At 39.2% G+C, this 19,285-nt stretch overlaps 1 protein-coding gene across 1 annotated transcript; it reads right to left on the reverse strand.

The window, feature by feature from the left end:
• Positions 1-1,046: 1,046 nt before the first annotated feature.
• CENPI (centromere protein I) lies at positions 1,047-15,460 on the reverse strand. The gene is given in 22 exon segments (XM_030449128.1): positions 1,047-1,366; positions 2,455-2,496; positions 3,887-3,930; positions 3,933-4,028; positions 4,031-4,118; positions 4,291-4,339; positions 5,327-5,451; positions 6,296-6,431; positions 6,846-6,943; positions 7,420-7,484; positions 7,582-7,699; positions 8,070-8,161; positions 8,367-8,487; positions 8,737-8,901; positions 9,163-9,291; positions 10,102-10,191; positions 10,875-10,921; positions 11,232-11,280; positions 12,477-12,584; positions 13,666-13,784; positions 14,849-14,986; positions 15,262-15,460. Coding segments are annotated over 22 exon segments (2,178 nt in total). The 3' UTR covers positions 1,047-1,306.
• Between the last annotated feature and the right edge of the window lie 3,825 nt (positions 15,461-19,285).

A 19,285-nucleotide genomic window follows, 5' to 3' on the forward strand; every position in this document is an offset into this window, starting at 1 on the left:
GATCTGCTTCTCTCCACAGAATTTAGCAAAACAGCACTTGTACTATCTGGAATAACACAGCCAGCTGAGAAGGGGCAGTACTTTATCTAAGCAGATCTCTGTAAATTTTAGTGAATGATTTTCTTATTCTCTGAAGAGAATATATATACACATATAAATATATAAATACATGCATATTAACCAGATCATCTCTTTGAATGGAGAAGAATGGTACTCAAGCTAAAGCTTGTCTGATTTTGAGAGGAAGAAGAAAAACACATCCTTAGTGGTTCTGGAGTCACACTCAGGACTGATTCCTTTACTGGATCAAAGTACAGATGCACAATGCAAAATTCAGTACACTCTGACTCATCTTTCAAGTGATTACAGTTTGTTTTAGAACAGTAAAATATTCAAGACCCGAGTTCAGCTTCTCTCAACTTCTACTCAGTGTTAAAATAAAATCACAGAAGATACATTTTGTGATAGAATTCCTTCAAAATGGCATTTGGAAACATTTTGCAGAATATAAATTACATATATGTACATGTATAAAATAAAAACAGAGAGAGAGAAAAACACAAAAAAGAAAGCTAAATTTGTACTTATCAATAGAAAATTATGTGATGGTGACAACATTGTTTGAGTGCTCAAATCATCAACAAACCATTAACTGAGCACCAAATTTTCCAGCCATGTTAGAAGAACATCATAAGCAGCATTAGCAAAAAGTCTCTTTTGGAAGCTCATAATGGAAATTAAAATTCAGTTACGGTCATTTGGTCAGCCTCTAAAAACCAATATATACATGGTACAACAGGGAATCAGGTGCTGCAGTCCAGTACAGATATGCATCCTGGAAGGGGGATCACATTGTTTCTCATTACCTACTGTAGAGGAAGTCAAAGCAGATAGAATCAACATTACTTATTAATAGGCACACACGCTCATGTGCAGTTTGAGATGGAAATGTTTGTTTCTCCACAAAGGATAATCCACAGATACATAACATGAAGGCTCAGCAGCTTCAGACCAGAGAAGTTCAGGCAAGGACTAAAGGAGTTCAGTGTTAGTCAACCAACCCAGCCTAAGCATTCCTTCTGTGTCTTTGATTTCCTGGAATAGATGCAGACCTAGGTAATTGCTCTCTTTCTTTCCTCTGAGGAAGGAAGAATAATGGCACAGTCTACTGTATTTGTGCTTTCGCCTGTTTCCAGATGAATAAAAGCTTGCCTGTGAGGTCTCAGCTGTCATGCTGCACATTTCCTGCCTTACTTTGAGAGGTCTGAGCAAACACGATTGATGACTGCTTTCAATAAAGACCCTTTCAGGGCCCTTTAAAACCTTGTGGCATAGAGATCTTCCAGATACCAGTTCCACTCTTTCCCTTATAACAACAGAAAGGAATAGTTCAGATGTGCAGGACATAGCTTTTGCCTTTTACCTTTAAATAGGTCTGCAAGTATCATCTTCCATAACTTGACAATGTCCACCCCAGTATGTACAGTATCCACAGGTATACAGGTCGTGTCTTGTCCTCAAATGCCCAAATTCTTCACTTATAGATTACACTTATAGATTATATTCACTTATAGATTATTCTTAGCTTGAACAAGACGAATAACTTATCTTTTTTAATGCTTAGGATGTTTATAAATCCTAGTTCTAACAAGAGCAAAGCCTATTGGATCAAGTATTTTCTTAAACTAAATAACAACAGGCATTTTCCTGAAAATGCAGCAAAATTCCCTGAAATTGCCACCAGGGGAGGTTTTAGACAAGATATTAGGAAGCATTTCTTTACTGAGAGAGTAGTCAAGCACTGGAAACAAGCTGCCCAGGGAGGTGGTGAGTCGTCATCCCTGGGAGTGATTTAAAAACCATGTAGATGAGACACTTCAGGATATGCCTTAGTCAGCATGGTGATATTTATATTTAAATATTTTATATTTATTATATGGTTCTGTGAACAGTGGAAGATGTCAGGAACCAAATAAACATGATATTAAAGCCTTCCTTCCATCACTGATGGTGATTCCTCCAGACCATGTATGAAGCAGAGTGTGATATAGGAAAGGAAAAAAACTGCCACCATCCTTGCTCAGTGGGAAGATTGCTATGAAAGAGTAACATAACTATACATCCATCTGAGAAATTTAGTATTACAGTTAACTCATAACAGAAATATAACTCTAGGGAGCCTGTGAGAACAACAAATGTTGTCATGATAATGCACTGTCTCAAGAAGTATAGAAAAGTCTCAGACACCCACATATACCTAAATACATAACTTCCCAGATGTTGATGTCCTTATGTTTGGTCTGTTAAGAGATTGAACCAAAGTCTACAGTTGAATTGTCTCCTTTCAAAATTTTATAGTGCATTTGTGGAACTGGTGAATATTATCAACTCAGACTTTTCTACACAGCTGCTGGAACTTCCAGTTTTTCACTTGAGTAAAACAAGAAATCTTACCTTAATTAAATTGAAGTTGAAGGCTGTATCACCTGGCCAAGCCTTAAGGAGAGGGAATAAAACCAAGTCAGATAAAAATATCAAGTATCAAGTCAGATAAAAAGTATGTCCAGAGTTGCTGAGCCTCTGGTTAGTTCCCTCCTAAGTCAGATATTGCAGGTGAGCAAAGGAATCAGAGATTTTTAATCATGCTTCAGAATGGTTTTTCAATACCATACTGTGTTCACAGCTGTCAAGTAACTCTGCCCTGTGCTGCAGCACTACTGGGTAGCAACAGCCAATATTTACAGCTTTAACTATTGTCACTCTACAGTGTGACACCTGTCTCTTCAAAACATTAGGTAGATAATTCTTAAAAACCTTAAAGAGCAAGAAAAACTACTGACATTTAGATTCCTTGCTTGGCTGCTCCGAGTGTGCTGCAAAGCACTGCCCTCTAGTGCTCAACACTGAAGATGCTTAAGAAAGTGGAAATGCAGCTGGCTTTTCCTGCCTTAAAAAGGATTTCAATAAATGCTGAGCAAAATGTATTTCTTGGTTCTGCAGAAGAAAGAATGCAAAAATTCTCTACTAGGTTTTGGGTTGGTTTTGTTTAGTTGGGGTCTGTTTGTTTAGTTTTTTGGGGTTTTTCTTTACCAAAAACAAGCCTCAAAATGGGAAAGGATCCAGACAAAAGATATGAAAAAAATAAGGAAATTAAGCTGTTTGAAACAAAAATTAAAATAACCTTCTCTAGCAGAAGGAAAAGCCTGGGGTTTAATCAGCAGTAAGAACCTGTCAGTGTTCCTCATAACAAAAATGGCATCCTTGTGCATCCCTTCAAGAGCTTACAAAACCTGATTTTCTCAGAGCAGCATGCACATTCTTGGAACAATAACTCTGGCAAGCTGCTCCTCCACTATTCAGTAGCTGCATGGAACACATGATGACACCCAGAATTCAAGATGATTTACTAGCAAAACTCATACAAGACAATACAAAACAGCACCATATTATCTTACTTCTATACTTGAAGTAGCTACTTGTATTTCTTTTTAATAAGCCATCCACAGAAGCTACTGCAAAAGCCAGAAACCACTACTTAAAGTTCTGAGGTGCCTGTCAATATGCCTACTATCTCTTGTCTTTCTGGAGCTTAAATGTTTAGGTCATGCTCCTTATTTCTGGGGCAGGATGCAACTACTGGGAAATTTTTACTGAATTAGTAATTTATTTCATTATTTAGCTATTTTATTTTAGCTATTCACATCTAAAATTCACATTCATGGTTTCACACCATGTGACTGATACAACACAAACCCAGAATGCCATATCAGCTTTGGAAAGCTCAGTTGACTTACAAGTCAACACTGCAAGATCACTTCCCTACAGAAACTATCAAGATTAGAACATCTGGTGCTGCCAATGTCCAAATGTTGGCCCATAGCATTACCTGCTGCAGAAAGAGGACTGCATAGCCCATCATGGCTGGGTGTAGACAATGTTAAAGCTGGTTTTGAACTCCTGCTCTCTGGTTTTCTTCAGCAGTTCATCCTCCATATGAAGACCTTGTGGAATGATATCCTTCTGGAAGCACTGGATGTCCACAGACAACCCACCATAGCTGTTATGTACTGGTTGTACTCTTGGTATGTCTGTTTGTTGAACTTGAATTGCAGCATTTTCTAAAGACAAGAAAACAATCAATAATTAGCATCCTCAGATCACTTTTTGTGCTCCCTCTTGTCCTTAAAAAAGAACACCATGAAGAATGCCATCAGAACACCTCCACTCTATTCAGCCCAAGTCCTTTGCATAAAGTCTGTTCTATCACATAGCAATTTTTTTCCACAATACCTTTTTACTCAGCTCATTTTCTTTTGCAGCCACCAAGTTGGTTCGATACCTGAAAAACACAAGAGAAAGTGTAAATTTGCACTTAAGAACAGCTTATTACTCCATGAGAGATTCATGAAACTTGCAAAAAGCAGACACAAAAAGAAATCAAAAGGGTCTTTATGACTTAGCACACACCCAACCTTCTACACGTGGAGTAGGAAGACACCCAGTAATACTAATTTCCTAGAAGATTCAGATATAATTGGTTTGCCCTGGACAATCATAATATCCAAGCAATATCCAAGAATTCAAATTCAGTCTTAAAATCAGTAGAAAAATGCAGTATGTTTTTAAGAAAAGACCCTTTCATTCATTAAGTAGAATAAGTAAGACTGGAAGTAATGCAATTTGATAGTGTTGTATATAATAAGCACTAGATCTAACTTCCAGAGACAATCCTGCCATGTTAATTACCCTAGAAACTCCTTAAGAGAGCCCTATGCCAGCTACCAGCAAACTGGCTTCTACTCAGATGCAACCACTGGACCAAAATAAGGGCCAAGAACAGCAGTAGCTGTTAGGATCCTGCAAAGAGTTCAAAACAGTGATGGGTTTGGGACTGCAAGTAGCATGGGGCAACCCAAGTATCAGCGGAGTTGGAGGTGAGTGAAGAAGATTCCCTACTCAGCACATTACAAAATAGTAAGCTCAAGTCTAGTGGTCAGTGCATAAGAGTGAGGAGTTTTATGGTTAACTACTAGTGATTTGAGCTGGCTGACAAGTTCTTTCAAAACAACATGGGAACTAATGCCTTCACAAGTCACAGATTCAGAAATAATACTATGGAATAACACTAGGAAAGTTGAGAATCGTGCTATTTTGGATAACAGACTGGAAAAAGAGACTAGAAACTATAGCTGTAGAATTCTGTATTGTGAAAGCTGGGCACAACTGGAATGTTCATCTAGTAAGAAAAAGCAGATTTCAGATTTTACAAAGTAATTCCATTGCCAAAAGACTAGAAGGGAAGCCAGCCCTGTGCCATGTGTAGTACCTGTACATTATGTAGCAGAGCTGATTCAAGCTGACAGAATCCATGCTAAGAAGAGCTGGGTAGAAAACTCCAGCAGGTGGCATAATTAACAAAGGCAGATTGTACTTCAGATACATGTCACACACCTGCAGGAATGAAGCAAACCCAGATTTTACCACTGCCATCAATAAACCCTAAAGCATACAAGAGCAAAAGAGAGCATGACACTGCATTCCAGCCAGTTCCATCAACTTCAGCCTAGGAGGGAAAGGCCAGGTGAAGCAACTCCATTTGTTTCCTTCTTAGTATGAGACACATTCATCAGTTCATAGCTCAGCATCTGATTCAATGATTTAGGTATACCAAATGTTTTGACATGATTCCTTGCTGGGTCAAATCTACCCAAGATGCCTGTCAAAAAGCAGCAGGCTGTTTTTCTGGTCTTTTAGAGCATTCTGGCATACATAGCTTGAATTGTGCTAGACCTGACCTTGTTCCTAGTATCAGCAAACCAAACAGACAGCACATCTCTTCCAGTTGAGAAATTTGACCTTGCTGGAAATGCATGAAAAGCATTGTTGTAGGAAAAGATTATATGGCAGTAAAGCATGGATTTATTATCAGACTCATGTTTAGAATCTGAGGTTGAGTTTCAAGTTAAAAAAAAAAAGACATTTTAAAATTTCTGCAGATATAATGAGATCTTCACCTTTAATGATTATATGATATTAAAAGAATGTTATATCATATTATTAGTTCCCCTTCCACCTCTGACTTAAGAGCAATCACTTTTTGACTGTATATTTAGTTCTGCCTATGGATGAAAAGCAGGAGTTATCACCTGTAAATCTACAAAGTGTTTGAAACATTTTGCATTTAATCAAGCTCTGCAAGATATATTGAAGAGGGTGTTTTCATGCTCTAGCTTAAAAAATGCAAACAGAATTAGAGTACTGGGATTTTGAAAACCAAAATGAAGGGGCTACATACGGTCTCATAGAAATCCAGGATGAAGTAGAGCAAGAAAGTGGGATTGTTTTCCAGGCGCAGTGCAACAGTGGATATCCATCCAACAAAGTGAATCAGTTCAGCCACCACATTCACTAGTTCAGAAAGGGTGGTAGTCCTGAGCAATGACATGATACTCAGTAGTAGGTACACCTCTTTGAAAATGGTAAAAAAGAAAGTGTTAAAAAAAAAATAAAATTGAAGTTTATCCTTCTGCCCCAGAAGCATCAGCAAACATGCATTTGTCTTCAATATATCCAGTAACATATTGTTACCAAAATGACTGCAAACTTGACCCAGCTGGCAGTGTTACAAGGATTTTAACTTCTGGACACTTCAGTTTTCAATGTCAACACAAATACTTTTAGAGAAATAAAAGGTTTTACAAGGTAGCTTACAATACAGCAGAAACCTTACAGCACAGATATCCTTCCAGTCAGTCTTTATGATAGGTAATAAGGCTAGAATATGTATCTAAATACACTAAACAATGCACAGAACACTGCATTGCATTAATTTCAAACAAACTTACAAAGAAGGGACTTGAGAGTCAGACTCTGAATCCAGATGAATCACATGCCAATTTAACCAGTTCTGCAACAGCTCTTTGAGGCTCTCAAGAAAACTACACTGCAAGAGGCAAAAAGCAAATAGATTCATGACAATTCACATAAGTGAATAATGCTAAACAGTGTTATGAGAATTGACATATACAAGAAAGATAAAGAGTCTCTCATGATCACAAGAGCAGTAGAAAATTGCAAATCTCCTTGAACTGAATGTATACATTACATAATTTCCTGGAGACGCACTGGTTTCAAATACTGAATTAAAATTGCAATAGAACAAGCCAACTATTGTCCCATGCTATTATCAGTTCTTTTTATTTCTAGTGCCCCAATTTAATTCCAGTTAAAAAAAAAGAACACCATCTTAAAAGCCACTCTAATTTCCAAATAGTTACTTTGTAAGTTTGCATTTTACACTCATTTTGGGCACAGGACTCCACCAAAAGAAATCCCCCATACAATCCCTCAGACCACTACACAAGTGTAGATAGCACTATAAACAAAGGAATAAATAGCTGCTGTACTCAGCTGGATTACCTTAAAGTAAAGGGAGGATGTGAAAAAGAGCTGTGCCATGGGATCATAGAGATGTGACTTGGTTTCTGAAATAAATGAGGAAGCAGTATGATATCTGAACAAACATTCTATTTCTAATATCAGACACTGTCAAGTATCACCAAAAGGATATGCAACACTCACCAGAGAAGCTGCTGAGGGGGATCCAACTCAGAAGTCTAAGGACCTGTGATTGGCAGCAGCAGCCATCCCAGAGAGGGAGGCTTCTATATAGGAACACTTCACAGGAAGAAAATCCCTCCTACAAAGTAGAATCATAGAATTCATTGAGTTGGAAGGGACCTTTAAAAGGTCATCTAGTCCAACCCCCAAGTAGATGATAGATGATGAAAAAATCCATCTCATGAGCCTGCACCTTGCCATGCTCACTTCACCCTGAAGAGAGAGGCTTACGTCTCCTTTCTGCACTACAATCACCAGGACACTCAAATTATCATTCTCTATCTTTCCAGCAGGCCATCTACAGAATATTGACTCACTACAGGAACATGTAATTTTACTACTTGAGACATTGTCACTTCTCAGAGATACTGCAGGAAACAGGTAAGTCCCAAAAGTACTTTAAGGAAAGACTTCATTAAACACTTGGTTTCCACAAAACAGGAACTTACCTGCAGGAAACACTCTGTCTTGTAGACAGTTTCCAAGAAGTCCTTGAATTCTTCTTCATATTTATTATTATCAGCCACACACCAGGTACATTCTAAGCAGGAGAGAATACTGTATTTGAATATGAACACAACAAGAATAAGCACAATCAGAAACAAAATTCAGTTCTCCTCCAGTAGTTGCTTTAATGCTATGGGATTATGACTATAAATCTGAATAGCAAAGTATCACTACTGGAAGGTGAAAAGACTTAGATATCCTTTACCCCTCTACCACAGAAGGTAATACTAAGTTCCTACCTTCCTGAAGAGTCTGGCCCATCCAATAGTAGAGCCTCAGGTAGATAGATTCATCTTTGATGCAATTCATGTAGTGAAGCAATAAAGGGTTTGTTAGGACTGAACCCATCTGGGAAGGAAACTGCAAGAGAAATAATTTTAAAAATTTACAAGTTATTTAGCATTTACATCAGCTAATTGCCAGAGAATCAAAGTTGTCTAATTCTTTTAGTATCAGGTAGACCATCTTCAGCACTCATTCATCATCCTCAGGTACAACTAGATGCTATGGCAGAACAAGAGAGCCCACACTCTATTCACATATAAACAGGGCACAGAGGAACAACCATTGATCTCTCAAAACATTCACTGTGACCCTTGTGAAACACACCTCTAGGTGGTGGATATTTTGTAGGAGCTGAGAAAATGTCTGCAGCTGTTCCACTGGAAAAGACTCATTCATACAGTACAAATCAACATGGTTCTGTTCCTTGTCCTCTTCTAAATTATTTTGGTTTGTACTGCTTGCAGGTATAATCAACTGGGTATTCCATTTCTGTAGAAAACACAAATGAATAGCAATGAATTGGTTTCTAATGCAATCAAGTCCACTTGTGACCAATATTCCCATGAAGAAACTGTTTTGCAAAAAAAAGGTATCCCAGATTTTTGATAATAATGGAAATGTTGCATTTCTGTGTAGCTACTCAACCCTTCCCAGTGGTGAAGTAAAGCCTGAATCCATTATTTTACCAATATTCATAATAAAAACAGCTGCTTGGCACCATCTAGAGTCTACCTTAGAACTATAACTTACCCTTTTTCGTGACCGAGGTTGAGCTGTGCATAAAAACAGCACCTGGGATACTGGAGACTTTTCCTGGTTTCTTTGCCTTATTGTGTTGATTGCTGCTTTCCATGGGCCCTCTGAATTCTTGAAGTAAATCTGAAAATATAAATCAGACATCTGTGAAAAAAGCCAAACTAAGACAAAGTGAGGGAAAGATCAGTTTCTATTCTGGTGCTGAACACTGAACTCTGGTTGACAGAACCAGAGGTGAGGTTTTCACAGACCAGGACTCTCATCGTCCCTACATTTTGTTACCTTTTGTCAACAGTTACACTTTTATTTCATTCTGAAATGTTGTCCTCTTTTTCAGAGGAAATCACTTTGATTTATAATCCTAACTCAGGTGAATCATCAATTCATAAAGTAAACCCCAAGTATACATTAAAATAGAACACAATTAAGGTAATCTTATGCAAGTTACTAGGAAAGCTTCCCAAGCTGGGTACCAGTGACATCTGCCAGACAGAACAATTCAGTCAGTAATCATATTCTCAAATTAACATAGATACTACAGCTAAAAACAAAAATAAAAAAATTAACCCAATGCCATTTCTGCACAAAACTTTTTTTTTAACTTCAGATGCAGTCAGTCTTTAAGTCCTAACCAAGTGTCAAACCATCACAAAAGTATTCACATCAGTTTGGGTTAAGGTAACCAAGCTTTTATTACACAAGTTACACAGTATGTTCATAAAAAGAGATGAAGATGTATTTGGGTTTCAGCTGCTATTATTTACTTCACTTGTGTACATGCCAAAAATGTAAATTCTTCACCAGATGACTGTGCAGCACAATGCAAAATATAAATTAATTTTCACCACTAAATCATGCATAGCTTAAGTGGAAAGTTCAGTACAAATCCTATTGTAACTGCTGGTTCCATAAGGATTAAATTTAATTCCCTACCTTTGTTTTCCCAGGAAGGGCTATGGTCACCTGCTCAGGACAGAAGAGTTTGTAAAGTGATAGCAGAGCCTGCAGATGAGGCTGCATTCCCTGTCAAATAGCAGAACAAAAGAAAAAAAAAACATGTGGGGTATGCTTTAATATAGATACTAAATATTATATGCTAGAAGCAAAAGAACTCAATTAAAAAAAAAAAACTAAAGCTTTTAAAGCTACATATCAGAAAGTAACCATGGATGAACAACTGCAAATTAAAGAGAAACTGTGCCATGAAATAGCATAAGAAAGAGATTAAAGACAGAAACTTCCTATAATCATAACTCTAAAAAAGCAGTTTAACAATCAAAAGTATGAAAAATAGTTTTCTGCTGTCTAAAGAACCCGAGAATATATTATAGGTAGGGGTTTTTTATTACCAAAAATGGAGCAAGATCCTTTACAATCATATTTCTCATTTTTGATACCACTTGAAATAGGAAGACGAATAGAAAATTAAAGATAGTAATAGATAAATTAAGCTGCCCCTGGCTTCAGAGCTTTTTACCAAATCACAGAACATGTATATTCCTTAATGTCATTGCATGTGCTTGCAAAACAGCAATGAAGATTAGAGATGCAAATACAAGATAGTCAAGCCTTTATGCTACAAAGATTTCCAAGACTAAGCCTGTCCTGAGACACTAGTCACTCTTCTCCATCTTGTAAGGATATTAGTCTTACAAAGCACTTTATTAACTGTAATTGAAACTCTACAGGATTTGAAATAAACTCACCATTTTTGATTGGAGGTCAAGCAGTCTCCTAATCCGAAAAGGCTTGACTAGAAATATAATTGAGAACATAATGTACTTCAAAGCCACTATATCAGACATTTAAGTAAAAATGCAATACAATTTTTATTATAGAAAGTCATGACAAAGCAAATAGCACCAATCAGTCTTATTCCTAAAATAATCCACGTTTCCAATTCAGAAAATGTTATGTGTATCAGGCTGAACTGTCACTCATGCTTCCTTTAAAGCAATATATCAGCTAAGTCACTGTTTTAGCTCCACTGAAGTAAAGGCAAAGCCAGCAGACAGAGTAAGAAACAATATGGTGTTCCACCTCATACAACAGGACAGACTCACCACTTTCTTTCCTGGTCAACAAGTAGAGCAGGTGGCAGACATAGGGGCACTAAAAAGAAAAGGCAGCAATGACTTAACCTGTTGGTGCAGACTGCTAACAAGGATTTAATAAAAGCAACATACAGGCCTCACAGGCTAATGCTATGTCATTCAGTTGGCTGTCCTAAATTATCACTATCTCCATTGATTGCTTTCCCCCTTAGGAAGTAGATTCTTCTTGATGTGTCTCATATGTCAACTTTATTTAGAAATATTGTCTGCATTACAAGCAGTCCCTGTAGTAATCAAGATATTCAGTGAGCTTGTATCTTGCTTTTTTAGAATATGACAAAGATATTTCAGGAGTCAACAGTGAAAGCACAATTCCATTTTCAAAAAGAAAGGAATTATTGAATCAAAGTATTTTATTACAGCTTCTATCTACAGGCGAGGCTGTAAGGGTCTTAGTTTCAAACCAACTTTGGTGCACTTCTCAATTGACCCATCATGCCTGAAAATGTTAAACAGTAAGAACTTAAGTCTGTTTTTATGAAAATATTATAATTAATGTTAACCTAAAACCATTAAAAACTTTGTAAGAATAACTCAAATTTGGGAACTTTTAAAGTCTTAACCACAAAAATATCCTAAGCTGAATAAATATTAACAATTTTCATCTGTTTAATATGACTGCCAAGGTCATATTAATATGCACTGACTCCAAATACTTCAATTTTCCAGCAGCTAAATTTTAGTTGCCATATAGCAGAAATCTTCTGATTGCTTATTCTAATTTAAGCTACATTTTAAAATAAGTAGAACAGCATTTAATTTCTCACTTTTAATGTTGCTTTAAAAGTTTTTTTTTCTTCTTTCCCAAAGTAGTTTCTCCCAGGGAACAGTAGACTTCACCCACTGATGTCTGACATCAAAGGCAATACCAGAGAGACTGTACCATCACAATCACTCTTGAGAATTTAAACAGAATATTCTGTCCCTCTGTGGCACAGAATAGCAATTCTTAGAAACATGGTTAACTACCCAGATCACAGAATTTAAATTAAAACAATCCTACAGTACTTCCCTGCTTCTGAATCTAAATTACCAGCAATCTTAGAATGCAAAAATTAAAAAAAAAATTCCAGCCATCAGAAAATGGTCTCTCACCAACAGTTACTCCAGTCTAACTCTAGCATTAATATGCATACTGCTATTGAACATTCAGGTTTATTTTGTCAATTCCATATATTCTTCAGCTCTCCTTACCATCTTCTCATCTTGCAGGAAAGAAAAGAAGATACCATAGAGGGCATGAAGCTGCTCCTTGTGATCAATGAAGTCAAACACTGTGATCAGCCACCTAAGGAAAAGCAGCTGCAGGTAAGAAAAAAATCCATATTACATTAAGTGATGGACAAAACCAGGACAGGCCAGTCACCAGACAATTTAAGATACAGAATCATTCAGGATACATTTCACTGTGAAGGACAACCAGATGGCTACAGATGAACAGGGATAATTCAGCTGTGGAAGCCTGCCAAGAGCACCAACTGCCACATCAGAAGAGAAAAAGCAGTTCAGTTCTGAATTATGGTGCTAACTCATATGATCAGAGGGGTCCTCACAAGAAGACAGACACTGAGGTGTTAGAGTGTGTCTGAAATACAGCAGCAAAGCTGGTGAAGGGCCAAGTCTTATGAGGAGCAGCTGAAGAAAATGGGATTAGTAAACAGTCTGGAGAAAAGACTCAGGGGAGACCTGAAAGAAGGTTGTAAAAAGGTGGGTGTTGTTCTCTCTCCCCAAGTAACAAGCGATAGGACAAGTGGAAATGGCCTCAAGTTGTGTCAGGAGAGGTTTAAATTGGATATTTGGGAAAATTTCTCCAATGAAAAGGTTATCAAGAACTTGGGAAGCCTGCCCAGGGAACCAGATCAGTCACCCTCTCTGCCAAAAACGTGTGATGCTTAAAGAAATGGTTTATTTGTGGACTTGGCAGCACTGGAGTCATGATTGTAAAGGTCTTTTCCAACCTAAATGATCGTATGGTTCCATGATGTAAACCTCTGAGCAAGCTACATGAGCACACAAAAGGACTTGCTAATGTTAAGTCATGTTGCCATAGCCAAGTGCAAAACCTAAGGGACAGCCTGCTGAAGTTGATGAAGAATGTCTCATATGGCTGAAGTATTTCACAGAACTGTTTGGGGGGAAAACATTCCTAAAGAATTCAGAGACACAAGTCACACAGGAATGATGCAAATTTCTACTCACACAGAAAAAGGGTTCCTCTGTTCCCACTGCTGCTCCAGCAATGGGTGTCTCTGCCAGCCTTCATAAATAACACTATCCTATGTGAGATCCTTGTACATTTAAACCATTTTTGCCTCCTGAAAACAGCTTGTTCTCATTATTCTTATGCAGAAAATATAACTGCTGTAAACATTTACTAAGTTACCTGTATGTTGCCTGAGCATTTGCTGACACAGAGCCAAGATACAGATGAAACCACACAGCTTTCTGGTACTACTGAGGCTGGAACCAGGCTCTTCAGTAAACGAGTATTCACTGTATCAGCTGGAAAGCAAACAAGCTAAAATAAGATGGTGCTCATGTACCAAGTTCTTTGAAATGGTTTTGCAGCTTAGGTCAAAATTCCCTCTGGATAAGACTATTCAGAGATTCATTACTTATAGTAATAGTGCACAAGAATCTAGTAGGGACTTACCTATACCTCAGAAAATTATGATATATACTTATTTACAACCTTAAGAAAGACAACGGAATATTGAGTATTTTAGTACTGCAATAATCTTTTGACTCTTGCCAATACAACCAAAAAGTGACACAAATTTCTGGTGACCAATTCCTTCAGCAAACCAGCATACAATTTCCAGCCAAATAGCCAAAGACCAGTGTTCTGGAGATAAGCTGGTAATATTCAAACATGAAAAGCACTAAACTACTCGCAATAATGGGGAAAGCATCCTCTGTGCTCCTCTTCAGTTGAAGGGAGAGGAAAGTCCTTGTCCTGCTGCAGGATTTCAACCACTCCATCATCTGCTGGAAAAGTGACATGGCCTTTGCCAGCTGTAGGCAATCAAGGAGACTCCTGGAGGACACTGATGATAACTTATTAAGCCAGGAAATAGACAGCCCTAACCAAGGGGATGTTAGTACTGGACGTGATGGTCACCAGTGCAAGCTCATGAGATGGCAAGATTGGAGGTAGCCTGGGCTGCAGTGATCACTGGTGGAGTTCACAGTCCTAATCAGAGGTGATGGATGCCCTATCCCTGAGGACATTCAAGGTCTGGCTTGATGGGGCTCTGAGCAACCTGTTCTTGCTAAAGATATCCTTGGTCACTGCAGGGGGGTTGAATTAAATGCCCTTTAAAGGTCCCTTCCAACCTAATGCATTCTAAGACACGCTTTAAGCCTTTCAGAGACCTGCACTTATGAGCTGAACAAAGGAAATAAGCTTTTCAAAAAATATTTGTAGCAAGAACTAAGGTTATTTTTAACTTGAACTCAGAAATTACACCAAAGCATGCCAGAAAGATTGATTTTACACTGAAGGTTTGATTAGATGGGGAGGAGACATTCACAAAAGACACATTAGCAGTCCACAAATGTTTTACCAAATTTGCCACTGAGTGCCACATTTAGCAACACATCAATTCCTTCAGGGGGTAACCCTCTCTGCAGGGCAATGCTCTCCACAGTAGTCAAGTGGTCCTGCAGAACATTGTTCTTTTTCAGTGAAACACGGTCTTGAACTAGGAAAAAAAACAAACACAAGGGTAAAACAGCTTCTGAACTGGAAAAGAATTATTTTAAATTTCTCCAAACTGTCCCTACCTATATTTGTTTGGTTCTTTACATAGTAAGATAAGGGGGAAAACTTTTAAAGGTTCTTAAAGAAATATTAGAGGTATTAATATTATTAATAATGTTCAGGCATTAAAGAGAGACATCAGCAGGTGAAATTAGATCATGACAATTTAGTGTTATCTTTTCAGTCCTAGGTAGCTAACCTTAAAACTGCTCTTACCTTTCTTAAAGTAGCTCAAAGCTTGCTCAAGGGAGCCTTGATTGGTGTCATTTTCTTGATTATTAGGAGACTGATGATACTGGACACTTTTTTCAGGGCCAGTTCTCCCTCCTTTTCGCCATGCAGAGAGATCAGTCTGAGTTTTATGATGAACCTGGGAAGGCTGCTCTGGGGTCTTAGAACTCTGCCTTCGCTGCATCTTTTCAGGCTCCTTGCTGAGACCAGAGAATTTTACTCATTTGTCATGTGGATTCCAGTCCTTCATTATAAAGAGTCAACAAAATAGATCAACTTCCAAGAGCTGAAGAACATCAGAGAGCTGGTTCCCTGCAAGAAAAGAAAAAATCATTTTCCTGACAGATTTTAGAGGGATCCTGCATAATGTAACAGAGTAACTTCAGAGGAAATAACTTAGCTCTGTCTAGATCAAAAAAGATTAGACAATATACTAAGATGCACAGAAAGCAGTGTATCAAAACTTCATTTAAAAAAGAAAGAAAGAATTCACAAGTAAAAATTAACACCATTTCAAAACTATTTTAAATTTACAGAGTATTTTTATCCAAAAATTAACATAGAAAGTTAGATAATTAAAATCAACAATTTTCTTTTGAGCTTATAGTGTGCATTATCAGTTTCATTATTTGCATTGTGTATTGCAATGTAATCAGTCAACAGGTCACAGTTTTCTGCATGGTAATGCACAGATTTTAGAGGATCATAACACAACTTCCTATTCTACAAAAACCTGATTCTTCTGCTGTCTTTCTGCCCAGCAGTTAGGATTGGAAAAAACAGGAAATTTCAGTAAACTTTCAAGTGAAGCACAAGAGTGTCAAACAGCCTAGCTCTGGGTGGAGCCTGGAACAATCCTGGAAAGTGGCATTTTCTCCTCAGTATGCTGGAGAGATCAACCTTTTACTCACAAAATGTGAAATTTTGCTACAATTGAATGGATTTTCTGGAGCTCCCTGGGTTTGCTTCCCAGCTTTCCTGACACAATAAACCAGATTGATTTTCATGCTCTGTCTTTGCTCTGACTTCCTTAAGGTGTTAGAATCATCCTTATAGGCAAGGATTTTTTCTGTAGGTTTGTCACTAACTTTCCTGTGCAACATATAGAAAACAAATCTCTGGCTAGCTATGACAAGACCTCCCCTGAAGTACACACTAATATCCATTCACATTTACAAATGAAACCAACTGATGAGGTGAAATGGACACCCTCAGTATTAAAGGACAACACAAAGCACATCAGCACTCCCACAAAGATGTTTTGTATGATTGTGACTAACAATAACCTAGAGACTCCAAAACAGTGAGAATTCCCAATAGTGAGTACACCATAGCTAGATCGACATGAGCTGTACTAACATGTAAGAGCTGCAGAAAACCTCAAGCATTCTGGGATCTTGTTTGTTGCATCTCGAGTCACCCCCGCACACTGTAAGTGGTTCAGGAAGCAGACTCAGCTAACACTCCTTGGTTACCAGACTCTGGAATACAACAACGACTTTCTCACAGATTCCTTAGCAGCGGCTCTGCCTCTTTTTCGCTTTCGCCTTGCAGGAGTTCTACGAGAAAGGTTTGGAGAAGAAGAGCCACTAGACCTGAGACCAGAACTTGGCTAACTGGCCAGTCCTTACTCACAGCGCGCACAGCTATTCAGTACTAGACACTTCCACACAAAAATTGGGCACCAACATCTCTTCCCCTCCTCTCCATCCGGCTCACGCACACCCTTCTCCCGTCAACTCCTCACCCGGGGATCCCCCCGGACTCCCCGCACAGCCGTCAATGACAATGCCGGGGAACAGCCCTGAGGGAACCGAGGCCCTGACAGCCCAGTCCCACCGCCGCCGGCCCCGGGGCCCCAAGAGCGGCACCGAGAGCCTCCCAGCCCAGTGGAGAAGCCGCCCCGCAGAGGTCTCCGCCCGCCAGGCCCGCACTCCTCCAGCCCCATACCCGCCGCCTTTACCTCCCCACAGCGCCGGCCCCAACCGCTCCGCGGTTCAAACCTCCGCGCCACACCTCGCGCATGCGCGTTGCCTCCCGTGCAGCGGGTGCGCGGGTGGGACGGCGCGTGCGCAGAGTGCGGGAGGGAGGGGGTGGGAGCGGCGGGGAGGAGCGGGAGCCCTGAGGGGGACGGAGTCGAGAAGGGTGGGAGGGCGTAGAGTGGGTGACACCGCAAGCAGAGGTGCCCGAGCAGCGATTGGGGTGTGGCCCCGGGGAGCCCGCATCGCGGCACAGCGCGGCGGGAAGGCTGCGGGCACCGCCCCTCACACACCCCCAAGGTGCGGGTCACTGGCGGCGGGAGGTGACTGCCATGGCAGCGGCGGGACGCGACTTACCGGAACGGAATTATGGGCTCCGAGATTGAAAAAAATAAATAAATAAAAGCGCACGGCAAAAATAGAGATTGGAAGGGTAAATTAGCGACATGGATTTACAAAAGGACTAAATCAGTTCTTGGCACCTTGGCACCACCAGGACGAGTTCCAAAAAACAGTCTGCTAATGATGGGAGACTATGATGGAGGTCAACCCAGTATAGATAAACACAGAATTATTGTTACCGGGCTTCAGGAAGAGGCCTGTTTGCCTGTATTGTAAAGAATGCAGAACCACCACTATGGATTAATAATTCATAATGTTGACTCCTATCAGAATTAACTTAAAATCTTTTTAAAGGGATAAGCTTTGCTGTGGGGAATATTTTACCTTTATCCTGGCATCTCTAAAGGTTTCAGTGAAGACCATTACAGAAAACAAACACTTGTTTTCAAAAGTTTACTGAGTTAGATGCATCAGTGAGAGAAGCCAGCTACAGGGTGGCAGCAATTCAGTTGTGAGTACAGCTGTGTAGGAACACCTCATGCTGTGGTTTTGACTCAGTGTTATTCTTACTTGGTTTTGAATTACAGGATCAATAACTCCATTGGGGCACAGTAGAGGAAATGGCTTTTGGGCACTAAAGGAAAATCTGTATACATTTGGCATGAGCTTGAGGTAGTCTGTAAAGATGAGAGATTGTCGGTGGTTGGTACTTTTGGTAGTTTCCTTTGTTCAGGGCACACATGAAAAGAGGTTAGTCATTCTTTGGGGAATCCTCCTCTAGGAGGAGGATTTTTCAGCATATATATATATACACACACATATATATAGGACTGCATCTGTTTCCACAGCAGATATAAGAAGGAAACTGGATAGACTGTATATGAACATCTATTCTCGATTTTTATAGAGATATAATGCTGACATTTTACTAGAGTTTCAGTTTTTCTGCCTGTCACATTGTACTGAGGCAGAAATTTATCAGAAGCTGTCATTAAAAACATTCAAATATCTCTTTTAGATGCCTGTGGCTAAATATATAGCCCAGTAGTGTTCAGGTGGCTTCTGTCCTGCATCAGCTGTCATTCTCTGAACTTTATCTGGTATGATTCTCCCCATCTTAGGTACAGTGTTTGAGCATAGGAAAAGTATTTTCAGATATGACTCTCAACAAAGAACTTTTTTTCTGTAAAGACATTTTTCTCCAAACTTCAAAAAGTTTATTTTTGTGAATAATTAGGAAAATAAGGAAAAACTGAAAACAGACAAACATCAAGAAAAACAAACTCAGAGGTAACACATGCTTCTTATGACACTCTGTAACATTTTGGATACAACACACAGGGATTCAGGCTCTAGTGAAAGGACTTCCCCCAGCTCCCCGAAGCTCTTTGTAGGGTTAACAGCGTGGTACCTGGACATGTTCAGATGCTCATCTATCAGCAATAACTGACAGTTCTATAAAGTTGCAGTAGCTGCTGAAAAAAGGAAATTTTTTTTTCTTGCTAGGAAATAGGGAGAGTGATGCTATTTGCCAAGCCAGGTACTTTGGAGTTCTCTGGACAGTTCTGTTCCATGTCCAGCCACCAGGGATCCTTACTGTCTGCCAAGATGGATAAAGAGCTGCCATTGCCTTTTGTGAAGCAGGAAAAATATTACTGTTATCCGGCCACTGTCTCAGTTTTAGAGAC

Source organism: Calypte anna, chromosome 4 (genome assembly GCF_003957555.1).
Source record: "Calypte anna isolate BGI_N300 chromosome 4, bCalAnn1_v1.p, whole genome shotgun sequence".
NCBI lineage: Eukaryota > Metazoa > Chordata > Aves > Apodiformes > Trochilidae > Calypte > Calypte anna.